This window comes from Aquarana catesbeiana, linkage group LG10 (assembly GCF_042186555.1).
Source record: "Aquarana catesbeiana isolate 2022-GZ linkage group LG10, ASM4218655v1, whole genome shotgun sequence".
Lineage (NCBI taxonomy): Eukaryota > Metazoa > Chordata > Amphibia > Anura > Ranidae > Aquarana > Aquarana catesbeiana.
The window spans coordinates 37,445,969-37,463,518 of NC_133333.1; the positions used below are offsets into that span (position 1 = coordinate 37,445,969).

At 42.8% G+C, this 17,550-nt stretch overlaps 1 protein-coding gene across 2 annotated transcripts in view; it reads right to left on the reverse strand.

Moving 5' to 3' along the window:
- Positions 1-5,024: 5,024 nt before the first annotated feature.
- Positions 5,025-17,550, reverse strand: part of GRIK5 (glutamate ionotropic receptor kainate type subunit 5) — a 591,069-nt gene continuing 578,543 nt past the window's right edge. For both annotated transcript variants that reach the window (XM_073602012.1, XM_073602011.1), the window contains exon 20: positions 5,025-6,169. In XM_073602012.1, the coding sequence (XP_073458113.1) occupies positions 5,711-6,169 (459 nt within the window). In that variant the 3' untranslated portion in view covers positions 5,025-5,710. The remainder of the gene's footprint in view (positions 6,170-17,550) is intronic.

Sequence of the window (17,550 nt, forward strand, 5' to 3'; positions counted from 1 at the left end):
ACTTTATCTTAAACAAAACAAAACAAAAAAAACATTAAAAAATTGGGCTTTAGACGCGCTTTCAGGTACATGCAATAAGCTTCTAACTCTCTTTGGGAGAGTTTAGGTCACTTACTAGTAGCTCCCTCTAGTGGACATATGCATTTACTGCAGATTTAAAGGAATTTTGCAGGGTGATGTCATACTATCGAACAGAGAATTGATTTGACCAGCTAACCAAAATGTTCCAGAGCCTGGAGCTCAGCAAAAATATTGTTGCAATATAGGTTAAATGCTTTCTTGAACACGTGCCATTATTTAATACGGCATGTGCATTAAATGTCATCAAATGTGCTGCTTCTCATTTCAATGGTGGTAGGAAAGAGACCTGTAAGTAAAAGTGAAACTTCAGCAGAAATATTTTAGGCCCTGACAGAGATGAGTCCCATGATTGAGTGCACAATATTGATGCATATATGTGATAGCACAGAATAGGGCCACATATATGTGTATGGCCAGCAGGAAAGGGTTAAATGACACTGATCTTTTGTACATTTATAAATAATTGATAAGACTATACATTCCCTTTAAGCCTATATGGAGCAATGCTTCATGACACATACATTCACGTGCGTCAAACCTATAGCTAGCTTCAGTGGAATTGTCTCGGATGGATTAAGGATTAAGAACCTACAATCAAATTCAGGAATGGTGATCTATGAGTAATTCCTCTGAACGAGGACTGGATGTGATGATTCAGAAAGTCCAATACAGCTGAAGGATTACTGTACATGACATATTGGTCACCATATGATTCAATGGGATTGATTTCCTAAAGGATAATTTGCAAGTACAGTTGCTTCAGAGCTTGGTAAATGAGATTAGGTTTCACTTTGCAAAGAATACCCAATCACATGCAAGGAAAATGTAAAAAAAAAAACAAAACAGCATTTTTGCTTGCACGTGATTGGATGATGGAAGTCAGCAGAGTTTTCCCTCATTTACTAAGCTCTGGAACAAACGCCCTTGCCAAGTGCATAGTCTGTTTGCCTCTAGTAAATCAACCCCAATGATTTCAAGCTATACATATAAAAGAGATCACTTTGATACAAATAATCTTATAGGGGTTGATTTACTAAAACTGGAGAGTGCAAAATCTGGTTCAGCTCTGCATAGAAACCAATCAGCCTCCAGAGATTTTTGTCAAAGCTTAATTTAACAAGATGAAGTTAGAAGCTAATTGGCTACCATACCATAGCTCCCAACTGTCCCTGATTTCGAGGGACTGTCCCTGATTTAGAGCAATGTCCCTCTGTCCATCATTCCTCCTCATGGGTCCCTCATTTTGGTCTGATCTATATAGATGTATATAAAATGCACTTTTTATATTTCAAAAAGTGTTTCCCAGTGCTAAACCTTTCATCCATTATCTAAATTGCTGCGTTTGTAGATTTTAAAAGCCAATATAAAGGAATAGTAGTGGTTAAAAAAAGCACTTGTGGGTTTAATTAACCTTTTTTGGGGGGGGTTATTTCTCCTTTAAGTGGGTGTGGCAGGGGGCGTGTCCTATGCCTACATACATTTGCTAGTAGGTGTCCCTCATTCCCATCTCAAAATGTTGGGAGGTATGCCATACACAGCTGTACCAGATTTTTCACTTTGCTGTTTTAGTAAATCAACCCCATTTTGTTTTTTGTTTGAAATAAAATTGTGTTTCCTTATATGGTTTATAGTTGTATGTGTATCAAGGCAGCCATATTTACTTATTAAACAAACAGGCTATACTTCCTGCTTTGCTGTGCTACACAATAGTTGTGCTTTACTGCTTCTTCTCACAATGTAAGTCTTGGGGTCAGCCAACCCATTGAAAACAATGCTCTCCCTATGTGGCTGATATTGGTTGTTATACAGGGAGGTTGAATAGTGCCGCGTACACACGAGCGTACTTTACGGCAGACTTTGCCCCGGCGGACGGGATTTAGTCGGACAATTCGATCGTGTATGGGCTCCAGCGGACTTTGTTTTCTCAAAAGTTGGACGGACTTAGATTTGAAACATGTTTCAAATCTATCCGACGGACTCGAGTCCAGTCGAAAAGTCCGCTCATCTGTATGCTAGTTCAACGGACAAAAAGCCATGCTAGGGCAGCTATTGGCTACTGGCTATGAACTTCCTTGTTTTAGTCCGGTCGTACGTCATCACGTACGAATTCACCGGACTTTGGTTGATTGTGTGTAGGCAAGTCCGTTCATTCAGAAAGTCCATCGTAAAGTCCGTCGAAAAAGCAGGCCAGGCAAAGTCCGCTCGTGTGTACGCGGCATAAGGATAGGTAAAAGGCACAACTCTCTCTAGTGCAACCTTTCTCAACAAGGGTTCCTCCAGAGATTGCTAGGGGTTGCCTGTACAATTAGTCATCTCTGCATCTCAGATAAGTACCTCCTGACAACAATGATCTTTTTAGCTATCTGTAAAGGAGGTATTTTCCCTAATGAAGGATCATTCTTTTCAGTAACCATCACACGAATGTACTGTGAGCTGTAGACATAGTATATATTAGCAGGGGTTCCATGGGATGGGAAGGTTATTTTATGTGTTCCTCTGCATTACAAAGGTAGAGAAATTGTGCTCTAGTGGCTAATCTGCAAATTTGTAGATTTAATACAATAACAAAAATATAGAAGAGCAAACATATCACTGCCCCCTAACCACTGCAACAAATGCCAGATGAGAGGAGCTGGAGTGACTTTGTCTCCTGATGCCACCGAAATGATATGAAATACCTTTTGCTTCTTCACAACAACGCCAGGTCGGTGTAGAAAATTTCTTCATGGATGCCAACCGGCAATGTCTGACCCTTAGTTCCACATGGGTGTCCTTACTGTATTATTCCTTAAACATATCTTGTCTTTTTACTGTCACAATATTTCTCATAATACTTGGAAGCCCTTTCTGAATTGTGGAAAAGGCCAGAAGGTCATATTTAACACATCCACTTTTCTAGCGTATGTGGCAGTTTAAAAATGAGAATCTTTACATTTAAATAAAGTATTCCTATAACCAAACCTGTATAATTTTTAAAGGGATGGGAAAGGTGTAGAGTCCTTGTCAGGTTTTTATTTTTTCTGTGTCCCCTTTGTAGAGATTCACCATCACGTTTTGTCCAGTAAACCACTGTCACTGGAATAGGATGTGATGGGCAATCAAACATTTTTTGAGTTGGCACCAAACAGGAAATGAGGGAAATTTCTCTAATAGGGACACTTGCTTTGGTGATAACTATCATGGGAATAAGAGGGGGTTTTCTCTCCTCTCCTGTTGTGTCTTTAGGACAAAAATTGAAGAAAAATCTCAATAGGACAGAGGCAGCAAAAACAAAAAAAAGTTTTGGCTTTAGATACAGTGTTGTTTTTTATTGGCCTTTCCATTCTGTCAATCAAATACCCATTTCCTTTCCATTTTATTCTAATGTTAATCTATATGAGCCTATCTCAACCTCTTTACCCCAGTGGAACTGTTGACAAACATTTCAGGTTTCAGGGCTAGAATTAACCCATTGAGGGCATGGGCATAATGCTCCTAGCATTGGTGGTCACTGGGAAGAATGCTCCCCTTACAGTGGTTGCCAAAATGTCATGCCAATTTTTGATGTCATGAAGTTGGCTCAGCCAAGTGACATTGAACCTCAAACTTTTCTAGCACTATCAATGACAGGTCAACCAGTTTTTTTTTTTTTTTACAAGAAAAGGTCAACCAGGTTTAGCTTGAAGAACCCCTGGCAACCTCTGGAGGATCCCTAGGGTTCTATGGAACCCTGGTTGAGAACACCTGGTCTACAGCATGTGTCTCCAAACCATGGGCCACAGGCCATATCCAGCTTGCCACAAGATTTTATCCTGCCAGATGTGCACAGACTAAGGATCCAGATCAGTTAGTCTCTACCGATGGGGACTCTGATGTAAGGAGGGCTCTGATGGGGACACTGATATAAAGGCCATAGCCATAAATGACTGCCTTTGCTTCTCTCCCACAGCATAGCACATGTGAGATTTGCTTTCCAGGAGTCTCTTTAATTAGGCAGCTAGTAATAACTGCAACATATATGTGAAAAGCAAATATTAACTGGAAAGCTTAAAACTCTTGGATGTTAGCCCTAGAATTTATACTATAAGACCAAAATATCAAATTATTGAGTTCAGGTGTTTCCAGTGAAGGGTACTGTTAAAGCTACAGTATACATTTTAGACAATTGTGCACTTCCACTTTGACCAACAATTTGGGAAAGGCCCTTTTCTGTCTCAGTGGGGCTGTGCCCTTGTGTACAAAGCCAAAGCCATAAAGACATGGTTTGCTGAGTTTGGTGTGGAGGAACTCAAGTGATCTGCACAAAACCCTGACCTCAACCCTACTGAACATATTTGGAACATTGATTGCTGTTTTCTCCTCCCACATCAGCACCTGACTTCACAATTGCCCTTTTGGCTGAATGGGCACAAATTCGCACACACACATTCCAAACTCTTGTGGGAAGCCTTCCCAGAAAGGTGGAGATTGTTAATGCAGCTCTCAGGGGAGCTCTGTTGTATTAAGGATCATAGATTTATAGTTGAATTGCCAGTTGTCTACAAACCTTTGCCTTTATTGTGTATCACATCCTGTATCATTTACAATTACATTTATATTGGGGTCATTCTTTGGCATTCTTTTAAAGACAGATCAGCAGTGACATAGCTGCAGCTCTGCTTAGGATTCTCCTAATATTGAGCCAAAATGGTGGGCCTTCTCAGTTTCCAGCTTCCTCGCTTTCTGGCTAATAAAGTTGGGGCATGTCTTCAACTATACCTGGATATCTTGAGGAACAAACACCCTATTTTTGTCTTATTTCCCCAGCATAGATGGTCCATTCCATGGATGGTCCACAACCTATTTTTGTCTTATTTCCCTAGCACAGATGGTTCATTCCATGTTGCCTGGCAAGACATTTTTTGGATTTGTTATTTTTAATGACATATCCCTTTAAGGCAATGAAAAAAAGACAGACACCACGCAACGCTCCACTTAATTCATTTGTATCAAAGCTGTACGTATCATAATCAATCTCCCAAACACCTACGACACGCCCATGTCCTCTCATGGATATGCAGATATAAAAAGAAAAGGATAAACAGCAATACGTATATTGCTGATATAGAGATCAACAAAAACACACAGCACCTAGCAGATATTTCTAAACCCGGCTGTGCATTCTAGATAGTTGTGATTTTGGAAGTCAGCAAATCGGAGCGGCAGCAGTCACTTTCCGGCAGATGTAGCGTTCCATGTGCCGTGCCGCCGTTGCTATGTTAATGCATGTGGTGAGAACTGAGACCCTGAGCTGGGACAAACGTCCTGGGTTTGCCCCATCTACACACTCTAATCAATGCTGGGGCACCTTGAGAGGACAGGGCACTGACAAATGGTAGAAGTGACAACAGTACATGGTGTGTCAGGAGGGGGGCAGTCAATTTTTCGCACGCACAGCGTACATTGTAAAATACTGAGGCATCGCAGTGTTTCTGATGAATGCAGAGGAGGCTTCGTCAGGATCCCCCACCCCAAAACATTAGGGGGTACGGGGGGACAGGAACGTGCGTTCAGGGTCCAAAAGCCCCCATGTTCTCTTTCTTTAATACCTCTTCTTCTCCTCCTCTTACACTAAAGGTCCATACAACTAGTCTCCATGACCTCTCCTACATCACTCGGGGGCACTGGCATCTAAGGGGTCTGCCAGTCTCCGATGATGTGAGAGGGGTGTCAGGTCCTCAGGAGGAGGAGGGGGTGGAGGTTTGGGAGACTGGGGTGGTCTCGGCAGCGGCGGTGGCCCCCTCAGAGTCTGTATCCTCCGACACTCCTGGCAGATTCTGAAATGGGCGCACCCTCCCCCCCGACCTGAGGAAGACGTGGGGTCCTCGTGGAGCCTCTGGGCACCTGGGGCTGGTGGAGGGTGTGGTGGTGCTGGAGGGTGCTGGTGGGTCTGGTACAGTCGCCCATTACAGAGGCGTGTCTCCCTGGTGGCACGAGGCGGCCGGCTGAGAGAGAGAAGAGTCCTTCCGTGCAGGTGGCGAGGCGGCCTACGGCGATGGCGAGAGCGGGAGGTCTTTTTGCAGGACACAGCACTGCGAAGTTCACTCAGCATCTCTTGGCATACGGAAATCTGCAGCACAGGGAATAAAACCATTAAGTTAAAGAAGACCTCCTCAATTGACTCTTTTAACCAAAAGGCTCTAAATGTAACCATATAGTCATTTGAGAGATTCTACAGCTCTGTGTAAAACAACTTTCACTGTGTTCCCTCATTTTTGACTTTCGAGTACACTACATTTGCATCTACAGTGCTTGGAAAAACACGTAAATATATTTTATTGGGATTTTATGTGATAGACCAACACAAAGTGGCACATATTTGGGAAGTGGAGGAAAAATGATAAATGGTTTTCAAAATTTTTTAAAAATAAATATCTGAAAAGTGTGGCATGCATTTGTATTCAGCCCTTTTTAGGCCGGGTTCACACTACTCGGACATGGAAGTCAGACAACTTCCAATCGGACTTTGCCCGAGGACTTCATGTCCGACTTTGATGCGACTTCAATGAACAGGATCCGACAATACAAGGCCCTTTCAGTTTGGTATGAATCTTGAGGGGGTAACTCCACGTCAAAATGAAAAAAAAAAACGGAGTGGGCCCCCCAAAACCATGGATTTTAAGGGGAAACCCCATGCCAAAAAAAAGAGTGGGGTCCCCCCCAAAATCCATACCAGACACTTATCCGAGCACGTAGCCAGGTAAGGGGGGGGGTGAGCGCCCCCCCCCGGATCATACCAGGCCACATGCCCTCAACATGGGGCTCTACATCCCCCACCCCAAAGCACCTTGTCCCCATGTTGATGGGGACAAGGGCCTCTTCCCGACAACTGTGGGTGGTGGTCTGCAGGTAGGGGGCTTATCGGAATATGGAAGCCCCCTTTAACAAGAGGGTCCCCAGATCCCGGCCTCCCCACCCTATGTGAATGAGTATGGGGTACATTGTACCTCTACTCATTCACTCAAAAAAGTGTCAAAAATAAATAAAGCCAGTACACAGCTTTTTGACAAAGCCCTTCATTAAAGTAGCTCCAACGTGTCTTCTCCCTCCGCTTCTTCTCTCTTTGGTGATGTCTTCCCCCCTCAGAGCACAAGTCGCATGCCACAAGTCAGATCAGTTAAGATGGTGAGCCGACTTGGATGTGACTTACATTCAAATCAATGGGCTGAAATCGTGCCCAAGTCAGACCAAAGTAGTGCAGGAACCTTTTTCAAAGTCAGATCGATTTGTGTCTGACCAGTTAGGACAGCTCTCATAGGGAACCATTGATTTATACACGTCATGCGACATGTGCTCCCAAAGTTCGTGCGTATGTGGCACCAGTGTAAACCGGGCCTAACTCTGATACCCCTGACTAAAATCTAGTTGAACCGTTTGCCTTCAGAAGTCACCTAATTAGTAAATAGAGCCCACTTGTGTGTAATTTAATCTTAGTATAAATACAGCTGTTCTGTGAAGCTCTCAGAGGTTTGTTAGAGAACATTAGTGAACAAACAGTATCATGAAGGCCAAGGAACACACCAGACAGGCCAGGGATAAAGTTGTGTAGAAGTATAAAGCAGGGTTAGATTATAAAAAAATATCCCAAGCTTTGAACATCTCACCGAGCACTGTTCAATTCATCATCCGAAAATGGAAAGAGTATGGCACAACTGCAAACCTACCAAGACATGGCCATCCACCTAAATTGACAGGCCGGGCAAGGAGAGCATTACTCGGAGAAGAAGCCAAGAGGCCCATGGTAACTCTGGAGGAGCTGCAGAGATCCACAGCTCAGGTGGTAGAATCAGTCCACGGGACAACTATTAGTGGCGCACTCCACAAATTTGGCCTTTATGGAAAAGTGGCAAAAAGAAAGACATTGTTGAAAGAAAACCATAAGTAGTCCCGTTTGCAGTTTGCGAGAAGTCATGTGGGGGACACAGCAAACGTGGAAGAAGGTGCTCTGGTCAGATGAGACCAAAATGTAACTTTTTGGCCTAAAAACAAAACGCTGTGTGGAGGAAAACTAACACTGCACATCACCCTGAACACCCCATTCCCACCGTGAAACATGGTGGCGCCAGCATCATGTTGTGGGGATGCTTTTCTTCAGCAAGGACAGGGAAGCTGGTCAGAGTTAATGGGAAGATGGATTGAGCAAAATACAGGGCAATCTTAGAAGAAAACCTGTTAGAGTCTGCAAAAGGCTCGAGACTGGGGCGGAGGTTCACCTTCCAGCAGGACAACGACCCTTAACATACAACAAGAGCTAAAATGGAATGGTTTAGATCAAAGCATGTTCATGTGTTAGAATGGCCCAGTCAAAGTCCAGACCTAAATCCAATTGAGAATTTGTGGCAAGACTTGAGAATTGCTGTTTACAGATGCTCTCCATCCAATCTGACAGAGCTTGAGTTATTTTACAAAGAAGAATGGGCAAACATTTCACTCTCTAGATGTGCAAAGCTGGTAGAGACATCTCCAAAAAGACTTGCAGCTGCAATTGCAGAGAAAGGAGGTTCTACAAAGTATTGACTCGGGGGGCTGAATACAAATGCAGGCCACACTTTTCGGATATATATTAGTAAAATAATTTGAAAACCATTTATCATTTTCCTTCCACTTCACAATTATGTGCCACTTTATGTTGGTCTATCACACAAAATTCCAATAAAATACATGTAAATAACATGAGAAAATGTGGAAAACTTCAAGAGGTATGAATACTTTTTCAAAGCAGTGTATAATGTATATTTTGATGGTCACTTTCTGCTTATATCACAGCTGACCATGGCTAAACCAGGGGAAAAAAGCTAGGAGAACTAGGTTCTGACATTTATTTCTGCCCTATAAAAACATTTCCTGCACATAATGCATCTAGAAGGTTCTCTTCCACTATGCTCAGTGGTACTTTTCTTACCAATGCATTAAAAAAAATATAGCTTCTCCTTTTTTTTTTTTTGCACAAGGTTTGTGGACACCTGACTATCAAACCTATATGAGTTCTTGAACATCCAATTCCAACACCATGGGCATTGATATAGAGCTGGATCTCCGCTTTCTTGAGAAAAACTGGAAAAGTAAAAATAGTGCACTGACTCTTTCAGTCATCCAATAAAGTGCTAAATGTGCTTAAATATTATAAACCAACTCACAATTGATATTCAGTAATTAAAACAATAAAGTGCTTAATGTGCAATAACTCATCAACCGAATAAAGTGCGTTAGCGCAATAACTCATATCAATAAAGTGCTCTTGCGTCTGTCATTTCATATAACATACAAACATAATACATAATACTCAAAACTCGTAAATGTCTATAAATATAAACTGTCGCAAAAATTCCGTCCAGTGCCGCCTCCACTGTAGCCATGAAGTGTTATCAAGGATTACACCTCTGAGTGAGAGATCATCACCACCAACAGAGAGCGCTTACCAAAAGGTTAACCTTCACATTATAAGAGGTTAAAACAGCATGGTTCTCCACTAATCCCCGGCAAAGTGGTTAGCATCAATATTGGATGGCCCCAGATCCTCCTCTTTCTTGTCATAACAGCCTCCACACTTCTGGGCAGGTGTTCCACAAGATTTTGGGGGGTGTCTGGGGGAATTTGTGCCCATTCAGCCAAGAGAGCATGTGTGAGGTCAGGTACCTATGTTTGATTGGAAGACCTGCCTCACAATCATATTTTCAATTAATCCTAAAAGTGTTCAGTAAGGCATATGTCAGGGCTTTGTGTAGCCCCCCACACATACACCATCGTTATCAAACCATGTGTCTCCCCTTTGTAGCTACAGTAACAGTCCATTGTGGTGCATGACATGTGAAGGACTTAACCCCCAGTCTTCTACGAGCTACCCCTTAAACATAATCTCTAATCCCTCCAAATCCTTCCCCACAAATGACTTGACAAGGTATTGGAGTAAATGGCCTTGACGGCCTTTTATTAACAAATTAACATAAAACTAAATAAATAACATTTTAAATAACTTTCAATAACCTTTTCAGTACTTTTTTGGGGTCTTGGAGGGGAACACACCACTGGTCACTGTGACAAACTTCGCATAAACTTCAGGCCTCCAGTCGCAACCCCCGGACTGTGAAACGGTACCCAACCTTCGCAGTAACCTAACTTTACCCCTTCCTGGTTAACCCCTCGTAACCGGAAGGTACCAGATAAACCCCATATTACATATGGGTACCAACCATGTTATATCTCCATATAACATACATCTCCTCCTCCTCACAAAGCCAAACCACTGCCCAGGCTATCTCTGTAGTCCCCTTTCTAATTAAACCTAACCAAGGGAGGGTGGGTAGGAATCTTTTCTCCCCGCCGCTCACCAATGATGTCACTTCCCCGGTTCCTCCAAATTTCCTTTCCTTGAGCGCCTCCCCTGCTGCAGCCACTCCCCCTTTTTTAAAGGGGAAAACTAACTAACAGCGGGACTGTGCAGTCCGTACATGTCATGCTGCCCCTGTGCCGATCCCCTTCGCTCCTCTGCTCCGGGACTCTCTTTACAGCAAGTACATTAAACAGAACTCAACTCCGTGATACTCACCTCTCCTCTAGAGATGCAATGTCCACAAGCTCACACATACGTGCTGATATCTCCTCCTGGTTCAGTATCTTTATTCATCTTGATTGTTCAGCAAGGGATGATGCAACTCTCACGCCTACACACACAGCAATCGATTTGTCCCAGAACCAAAACATGCCGAGGCTGTACACTGATCCGCACATGCATGAAGTTTGTGAACAGGAAGGTTAGGAGTTTTGCAGAAGAAACCTTGCTGTGTGCTATTTTTTTTTTCAAGACAAAAATTTTGCTTTATCAGTGCATTGCTTTAGGCTGGGTTCCCACCTCCGATGGATGTGGCTCGCAGCAGGGGTCCGGGGCGTCCCTGTTCTCCATTTCAGGGACAAATCAGGGCCAAGTTTTGGCCTGAATTCACCCCTGAAAAGGTGCCAAAGGCGCACAGCGTTCCTGTGCAATCCACTCTGCAACATTGATATGTGAACTGTCTCCACAGAGAGCCAGTCACAATTTCCTTTCATGCGAATTGGATACGGGGAAACCCACATACAATTCGCATAGGTGTGGACCCAGTCTCAAGGTAGCCAATTAATTTAGAATGGGTTGCCAATGCAGGGCAATGCAAGGGAGACCAGTCCTGCACCTTTCTTTTAATGCAGCACTCAACAAGGCATGGCTAGTTCATTGTGGTGCGTTGCAAGATAGGTGTGTTGCTTGTGCAGTCATGTGACATAAAATAAATGAATAGATAAGCCAAAAATTAGTGCTAAATGATCATCTCAAGTGTCGGACATTATTAGGAAAGAAAAGGCAGCCAACGTGTTTTGGGAGCCAAAAGGGCCCTTTTATCAGGGCTTAAAGAATAAGTTCACCTTTGGAACATGTTATGTGCTCCACCTGTTTTTAGGGGGGAACATGTAAAATGTTCCAGCATCTACAGGTTCTCCTCCCCGATTCCCCCCTCCCTGTGATAGCGGGAGGGGGATCTTCTCCCCACACCCGCTGTCAGAATTTGAAAACTTCTGCTCAGCCCACATGCCCGTGTCATTCATTCATTCATTCATAGTTTCCTGTGAATGAATGCCTACAAGTACCGCCAGCCATTGCGGCTGATGGCTTGTTGTTCTTAATGATCTGCGAGGGTGCCGGTGAGCGCTCTCATAGTTCATTGATCCTCCAGCTCCCAGGTAACTGCCTGCCCGTACAATGTACAGGCAGACAGCGATCCTGAGCGTCTACAAGAAAGGTGTAGAAATTGCGCCAGCTCCTAAGAGAAAATGAAGCAGCCAACACAGCAATTTGACCATTGCAAGTGTAAAGATAATAATGAAAAGTGTGGCGCTAATGAGTGGTGAGACACATGTTACTAGTCAAGTAGTAGTGATCTCTATAGAGGAGTAATAAAGCTAAAGTGTAAACTTATGAAGTGAAAGGTAATTGTTTTCTAAAATATCCCAAAGGAATGTAGAGTAATAGTGAATACTTAGATGTGTAAGGGGGTAGGATACTCAATAACAACCTGTAGGTTAATTAAGAAACAATCGTGCATACAGAACCATATTCCAAAAAGATAATCCAGAAAAATAGTGATGCAAGGTATCTTAATATACTAAGTATGCAGCTCCACAAAAATAATGTTCATTAAGGTAAAAGCCAAGAGAAAGGACGTCCAAATCCCTAAAAAGGGTAAACATATATGGATACTCAAAGTCTATTAATGGGTGGATGGGGTACTCCTAATTTAGTCCCACAGCCATCTGGGCGTAAGCCGTATTCCTATAAGATGATTACAGGCTGTTTAGGAAGGGTCCTTAGATACAAGCAGATTCTTGACTCGTGTGGGTGGTCTCAACACAGAGAAAGAAAAGCAAAAGGATGCCCTTACCAGATAAGGTGGACTCACAGGCCGTTGGCGGTGAGTCAAACGAGCTTGCACCGTCAAGCGGTATGGGGTGAAGATCTGTAGGAAGACTTGTGTAGAATCTTGTCAGAAGTCCTCAGATGGTGTACCAAATTAGGATCCGGGGCCCCCAGGATTCGGGGTAGCCCAGCAGAAGCCTTTGGAGGCGAAACGCGTCGGGTCTCTATGACCACACTCCACCACTACCCACTGCGCTGTTTTTATACCGTTTTTTATTCTTTTTTGATATCAATTTTACTTTGAGCCAAGTTTTTACTGCCCTCGCTTGTAAAAATAATTTTTTGGAGTGTACTCCTTAATAAAGTGCTCTAACGCTTTTTACAAAATAAGGATTTACACTATGTGGAAGCTTTTTTCTTTTCTTTGCCTATTGGTTCATATGACGGGCTTTTGAGGAAACGGTCATTCGGCGACTGAAACCGAATCCTGGGGGCCCCGGATCCTAATTTGGTACACCATCTGAGGACTTCTGACAAGATTCTACACAAGTCTTCCTACAGATCTTCACCCCATACCGCTTGACGGTGCAAGCTCGTTTGACTCACCGCCAACGGCCTGTGAGTCCACCTTATCTGGTAAGGGCATCCTTTTGCTTTTCTTTCTCTGTGTTGAGACCACCCACACGAGTCAAGAATCTGCTTGTATCTAAGGACCCTTCCTAAACAGCCTGTAATCATCTTATAGGAAGACGGCTTACGCCCAGATGGCTGTGGGACTAAATTAGGAGTACCCCATCCACCCATTAATAGACTTTGAGTATCCATATATGTTTACCCTTTTTAGGGATTTGGACGTCCTTTCTCTTGGCTTTTACCTTAATGAACATTATTTTTGTGGAGCTGCATACTTAGTATATTAAGATACCTTGCATCACTATTTTTCTGGATTATCTTTTTGGAATATGGTTCTGTATGCACGATTGTTTCTTAATTAACCTACAGGTTGTTATTGAGTATCCTACCCCCTTACACATCTAAGTATTCACTATTACTCTACATTCCTTTGGGATCCTGAGCGTCTGTACGAGCCAGAGAATGCACCCACGATCTGCTGATTGTGGGTGCAATGCTCTGCAGACCCCTTACAAAAATAAATGCACGTTTTTTTTTTTTATCTGCAAAAAATTGCAGTTTTTTTTTCAACAGGTGAACTTAGCCTTTAAAGCTGATGTTTAGTTTTAAAAAAATGTCTTCTCTACAGCTTTAGCTACATTACTTACCTAAGTATGCCCCACGAGATGCGGGCTAATAAATTATGTGGAAATCTTCGCTGCAGGGCTACCCTGCCCTCTTCCTGCCTCTAAACTTCTAGTGCTATGGGGGTTAACAGCTGTGGGCTCTGTTATACTAAAATTGATCTGATGTGGACACGCCCCCCCCTTCCTCCTCCTGCACTGAGAAAAGTTATTTCATTAATTACTATCTGTAACATGATCTGTGAATGGGGGAGCATTTATACAGTCACATGACTCTCCCCTCCATTCACAGATCATGTTACAGGCAATGTAATCATTAAAATAACTTTTCTCAATGGAGGAGATGGCAGGAGGGGGTGTGTCTCCATCAGATCATCTTTAGTGCAGCTGAGCCCAGAGACCCAAAGCTGTTAACCCCCACAGTGCCGGAAGTTCAGCAGCAGGAAGAGGACAGGGCAGCTCTGCAGTGAAGATTTCTTCAGAATCCAGCAGCCTGCTAATCATGGGACTTACTTCTTTACAGGTAAATAATGTAACTAATGCCCCGTACACATAAGCTTTAATTCTGCCAGCAAAAATCCGATGTGAGCTTTTGGTCGGAAATTCCGACCGTGTGTATGCTCCATTTGACTTTTGCTGGCGGAATTTCCGCCAGCAAAAGATTGAGAGCAGGCTCTCTATTTTTCCGTCAGAGAAAGTTCCTATCGGAAATTCCGTTCATCTGTATGCAATTCAGACGCACAAGAAACCACGCATGCTCGGAAACAATTCGACGCATGCTCGGAAGCACTGAACTTCATTTTCTCGGGTCGTCGTAGTACGTCACCGCGTTCTTGACGGTCGAAAGTTCAGAGAACTTTTGTGTGACCGTGTGTATGCAAGCCAAGCTTGAGCGGAATTCCGGACCATCCAAGATTTTTCCGACGGAAATTCCGCTCGTGTGTACAGGGCATAAGGCTGTAGAGAGAAAAATTTTTTGATAAATATGTATGTGGTGAACCGCGCTAATAATCTGATGATAGTCTAATAATAAAGTTCAACCAATACAAAAATAAAACTACAGAACCACCAGATTCACTCCAATTGGACACACACAACAATTCAGATAATAACCAATATATCATCAACTGTGCAAACTGAATATATATAAAAGTGAATAAAAGTCCTTATCAAAAAATCTTTATCAAAAAATGCTCAAGTCCAAAAACCAAAAGAGGTCGTCCAATATTTCCAAGTGTTAAAGTGACTTTCTCAATGCTTGAGTGAATAGAGAAATCCTCCACCAACACCGAACAGTGTCTTCAATAAAAGGAATGGCCAGGCATATCCAGGTTAGACATAGAGTAAAGAACAATCTACCCTATGTCTAACGTGGATATGCCTGGCCATTCCTTTTATTGGAGACATCATTTGGATCTGTAGTGACGGATTCCTGGAAACATTTTGACAACCCCAAGGCTGTTATGATCTCTGTAATAGGGATCATCTCCATCTGGTGAGTAGGCTGTTTGCTCGGTGTTGGTGGAGGATTTCTCTATTCACTCAAGCATTGTAAAAGTCGTTTTAACACTTGGAAATATTGGATGACCTTTTTTGATTTTTGGACTTTTTGATAAAGATTTTTTGATAAGGACTTTTATTCACTTATATATTTTTTCACTTTGTACAGTTAATGATATATTAGTTATTATCTGAATTGTGTATGTCCCATTGGAGTGAATCCGGTGGTTCTGTAGTTTTATTTTTGTATTGGTTGCACTTTATTATTAGACTATCATCAGATTATTAGCGTGGTTCACCACATACATATTTATCTTATTTTTATTAACTTTTTGAATGGGCAGCTGTTTTTATAAATGTATTTATTTGCACGGGTAGGGAGCGACTGTTCCCCTATCACATAGCTTTAAACAATGTAGCAAATGTATCAATTGTACTTAAAGAGGAGCTCCAGCCCCCCCCCCCACCAAAAAAATTCAAGTCAGCAGCTACAAATACTGTAGCTTCTGACTTTTAATATTAGGACACTTACCTATCCAGGGACCCCGTGATGTCGGCACCTCAGCCGATTTTCCATTCGGCTCTCGGGTGCTGCCGCCACCTTTCTTTGTAAGGGGAACTGGCAATGAAGCCTTGTGGCATCACAGCCCATTCAGTGCTGTGCTTTGTGAATGGCCCGGTGGTGGGGGAAGGATGAGGGTGGGCGAACTTCTAAGGGACCTCGCCATGGTGAGGTCTCCTGGAAGTGGGGACGGGTGGCTGTCAAAAACAGGTACCTGCTCCCCCCGAAAGGTGACAAATGTGTCAGCGGAGGGGGGGGGGGGGAGAAAGCAAACAAGCAGAGCTACCCCTTTTGGGTGGAGCTCAACTTTAAAGTATAACTAAAGTCAAAACTTTTTTTTTTAGTTTTGGATAGAGTTTAGAGGGATTAGAACACCTGTCATTTTTTTTTTTATTTTGCTGTCTGTGTCCCCGTTAAGGAGATTCACCCTCTCTATTAGAGCTATTTGCTATAATCGTTGAAAGTAAAAGTAAAAGAAAATCCCAAATTTTGGGTTGTCCCAAGAAAAGTAATAGAGTAGAAATCTTCCAATGGGGACACCAGTTCTGGTGACCTGGGGGGTCCCTGTGGGGTCCCAAGGAATGCCCTTTATTTACAGGGATTTCCTCTCACTTCCTGTAAGTCTATGGGACAGGAAGTGAAGGGAAATCTCTGCAATGGGACATAGATGGTAAAAAAAAAAAAAAATTGACAGGGGTTATAACCCTCTCTTCCTCTATCCAAAATGAAAAAAAAATGCCTATAGTTCTTCTTTAAAACAAAAACTCCTGGGTACAAATCTCTGACAGGAGAAAATAATCACAGGTGACTGCACCCGCATTAGTGTCCAAGTCTATCTAAATGGATGGCACTGCAATGTACCACACAAAGTACATTGAACAAAGCATCGGCTATAAAAGCACTTCATATTTTCTGATTCTAAAGTGCCTTCAAGTGTTCCAGCACTCTCCCAGCAATTAAAGGTATGTGCCTCTGACCATTTTGATTGCTGCTGCTATTGCTTTTCCATGGTTTGTTTCTGTATCATTTTATCTCTAGGAGAACGTTCTGCAATCTACACAGAACTGAACTTTAGATACGACAGATGGAAAAGAGAAAAAAAAAAGCAGGATGGAAAAAAAATGACAAATAAGAATACATAGAGTCAGATGACAGGATGGAGAATAAGAAAGAGGAAAGGAAATAATGGCCGTGTGGGAAGCGGAGAGCAGAACAGCAGAACAAACACAAGCGGCAGGGGACGGGAAGAGTGGGCGAAGAATATGCACTGACCCCTTCAAGGAGCCCGCTCAGAAAATCTGATGCAAAAAAAAAGGCTTATAAAACAATAAAATACCCCGTGTGTGCTCATAGCAGGGGAGTCTTAGATGGAAAGGTTTCATTTATATCTTATGAAGGAATAACAAAGAGTATATGGAGGTGAACTGTGTACAAAGCTGTGTATTTCATTACAGCACTACATGAACTAATCTCGCATATGCAAGTGTGATAAAGTATACTCAAGTATTCTCAAAATCAAAGGGGGAAAACCTTGAATTCACAAAAAAAAAAATCCTTCCATAATATCGAGAAAAGTTGACTCAATAGTGATCCACGTCCCTCTGAGTGCCTCCCACTCCTTGATCTTCTGACTCCTGCCTGGTGCCCACCCAGGAGTACAGTATGTCCTCACTCCACAGACTCACCATCAAAAGGGCATTAATGGGCCACACACCGATTACGTCATCAGCGCTAAAACATTTTAATTCAGT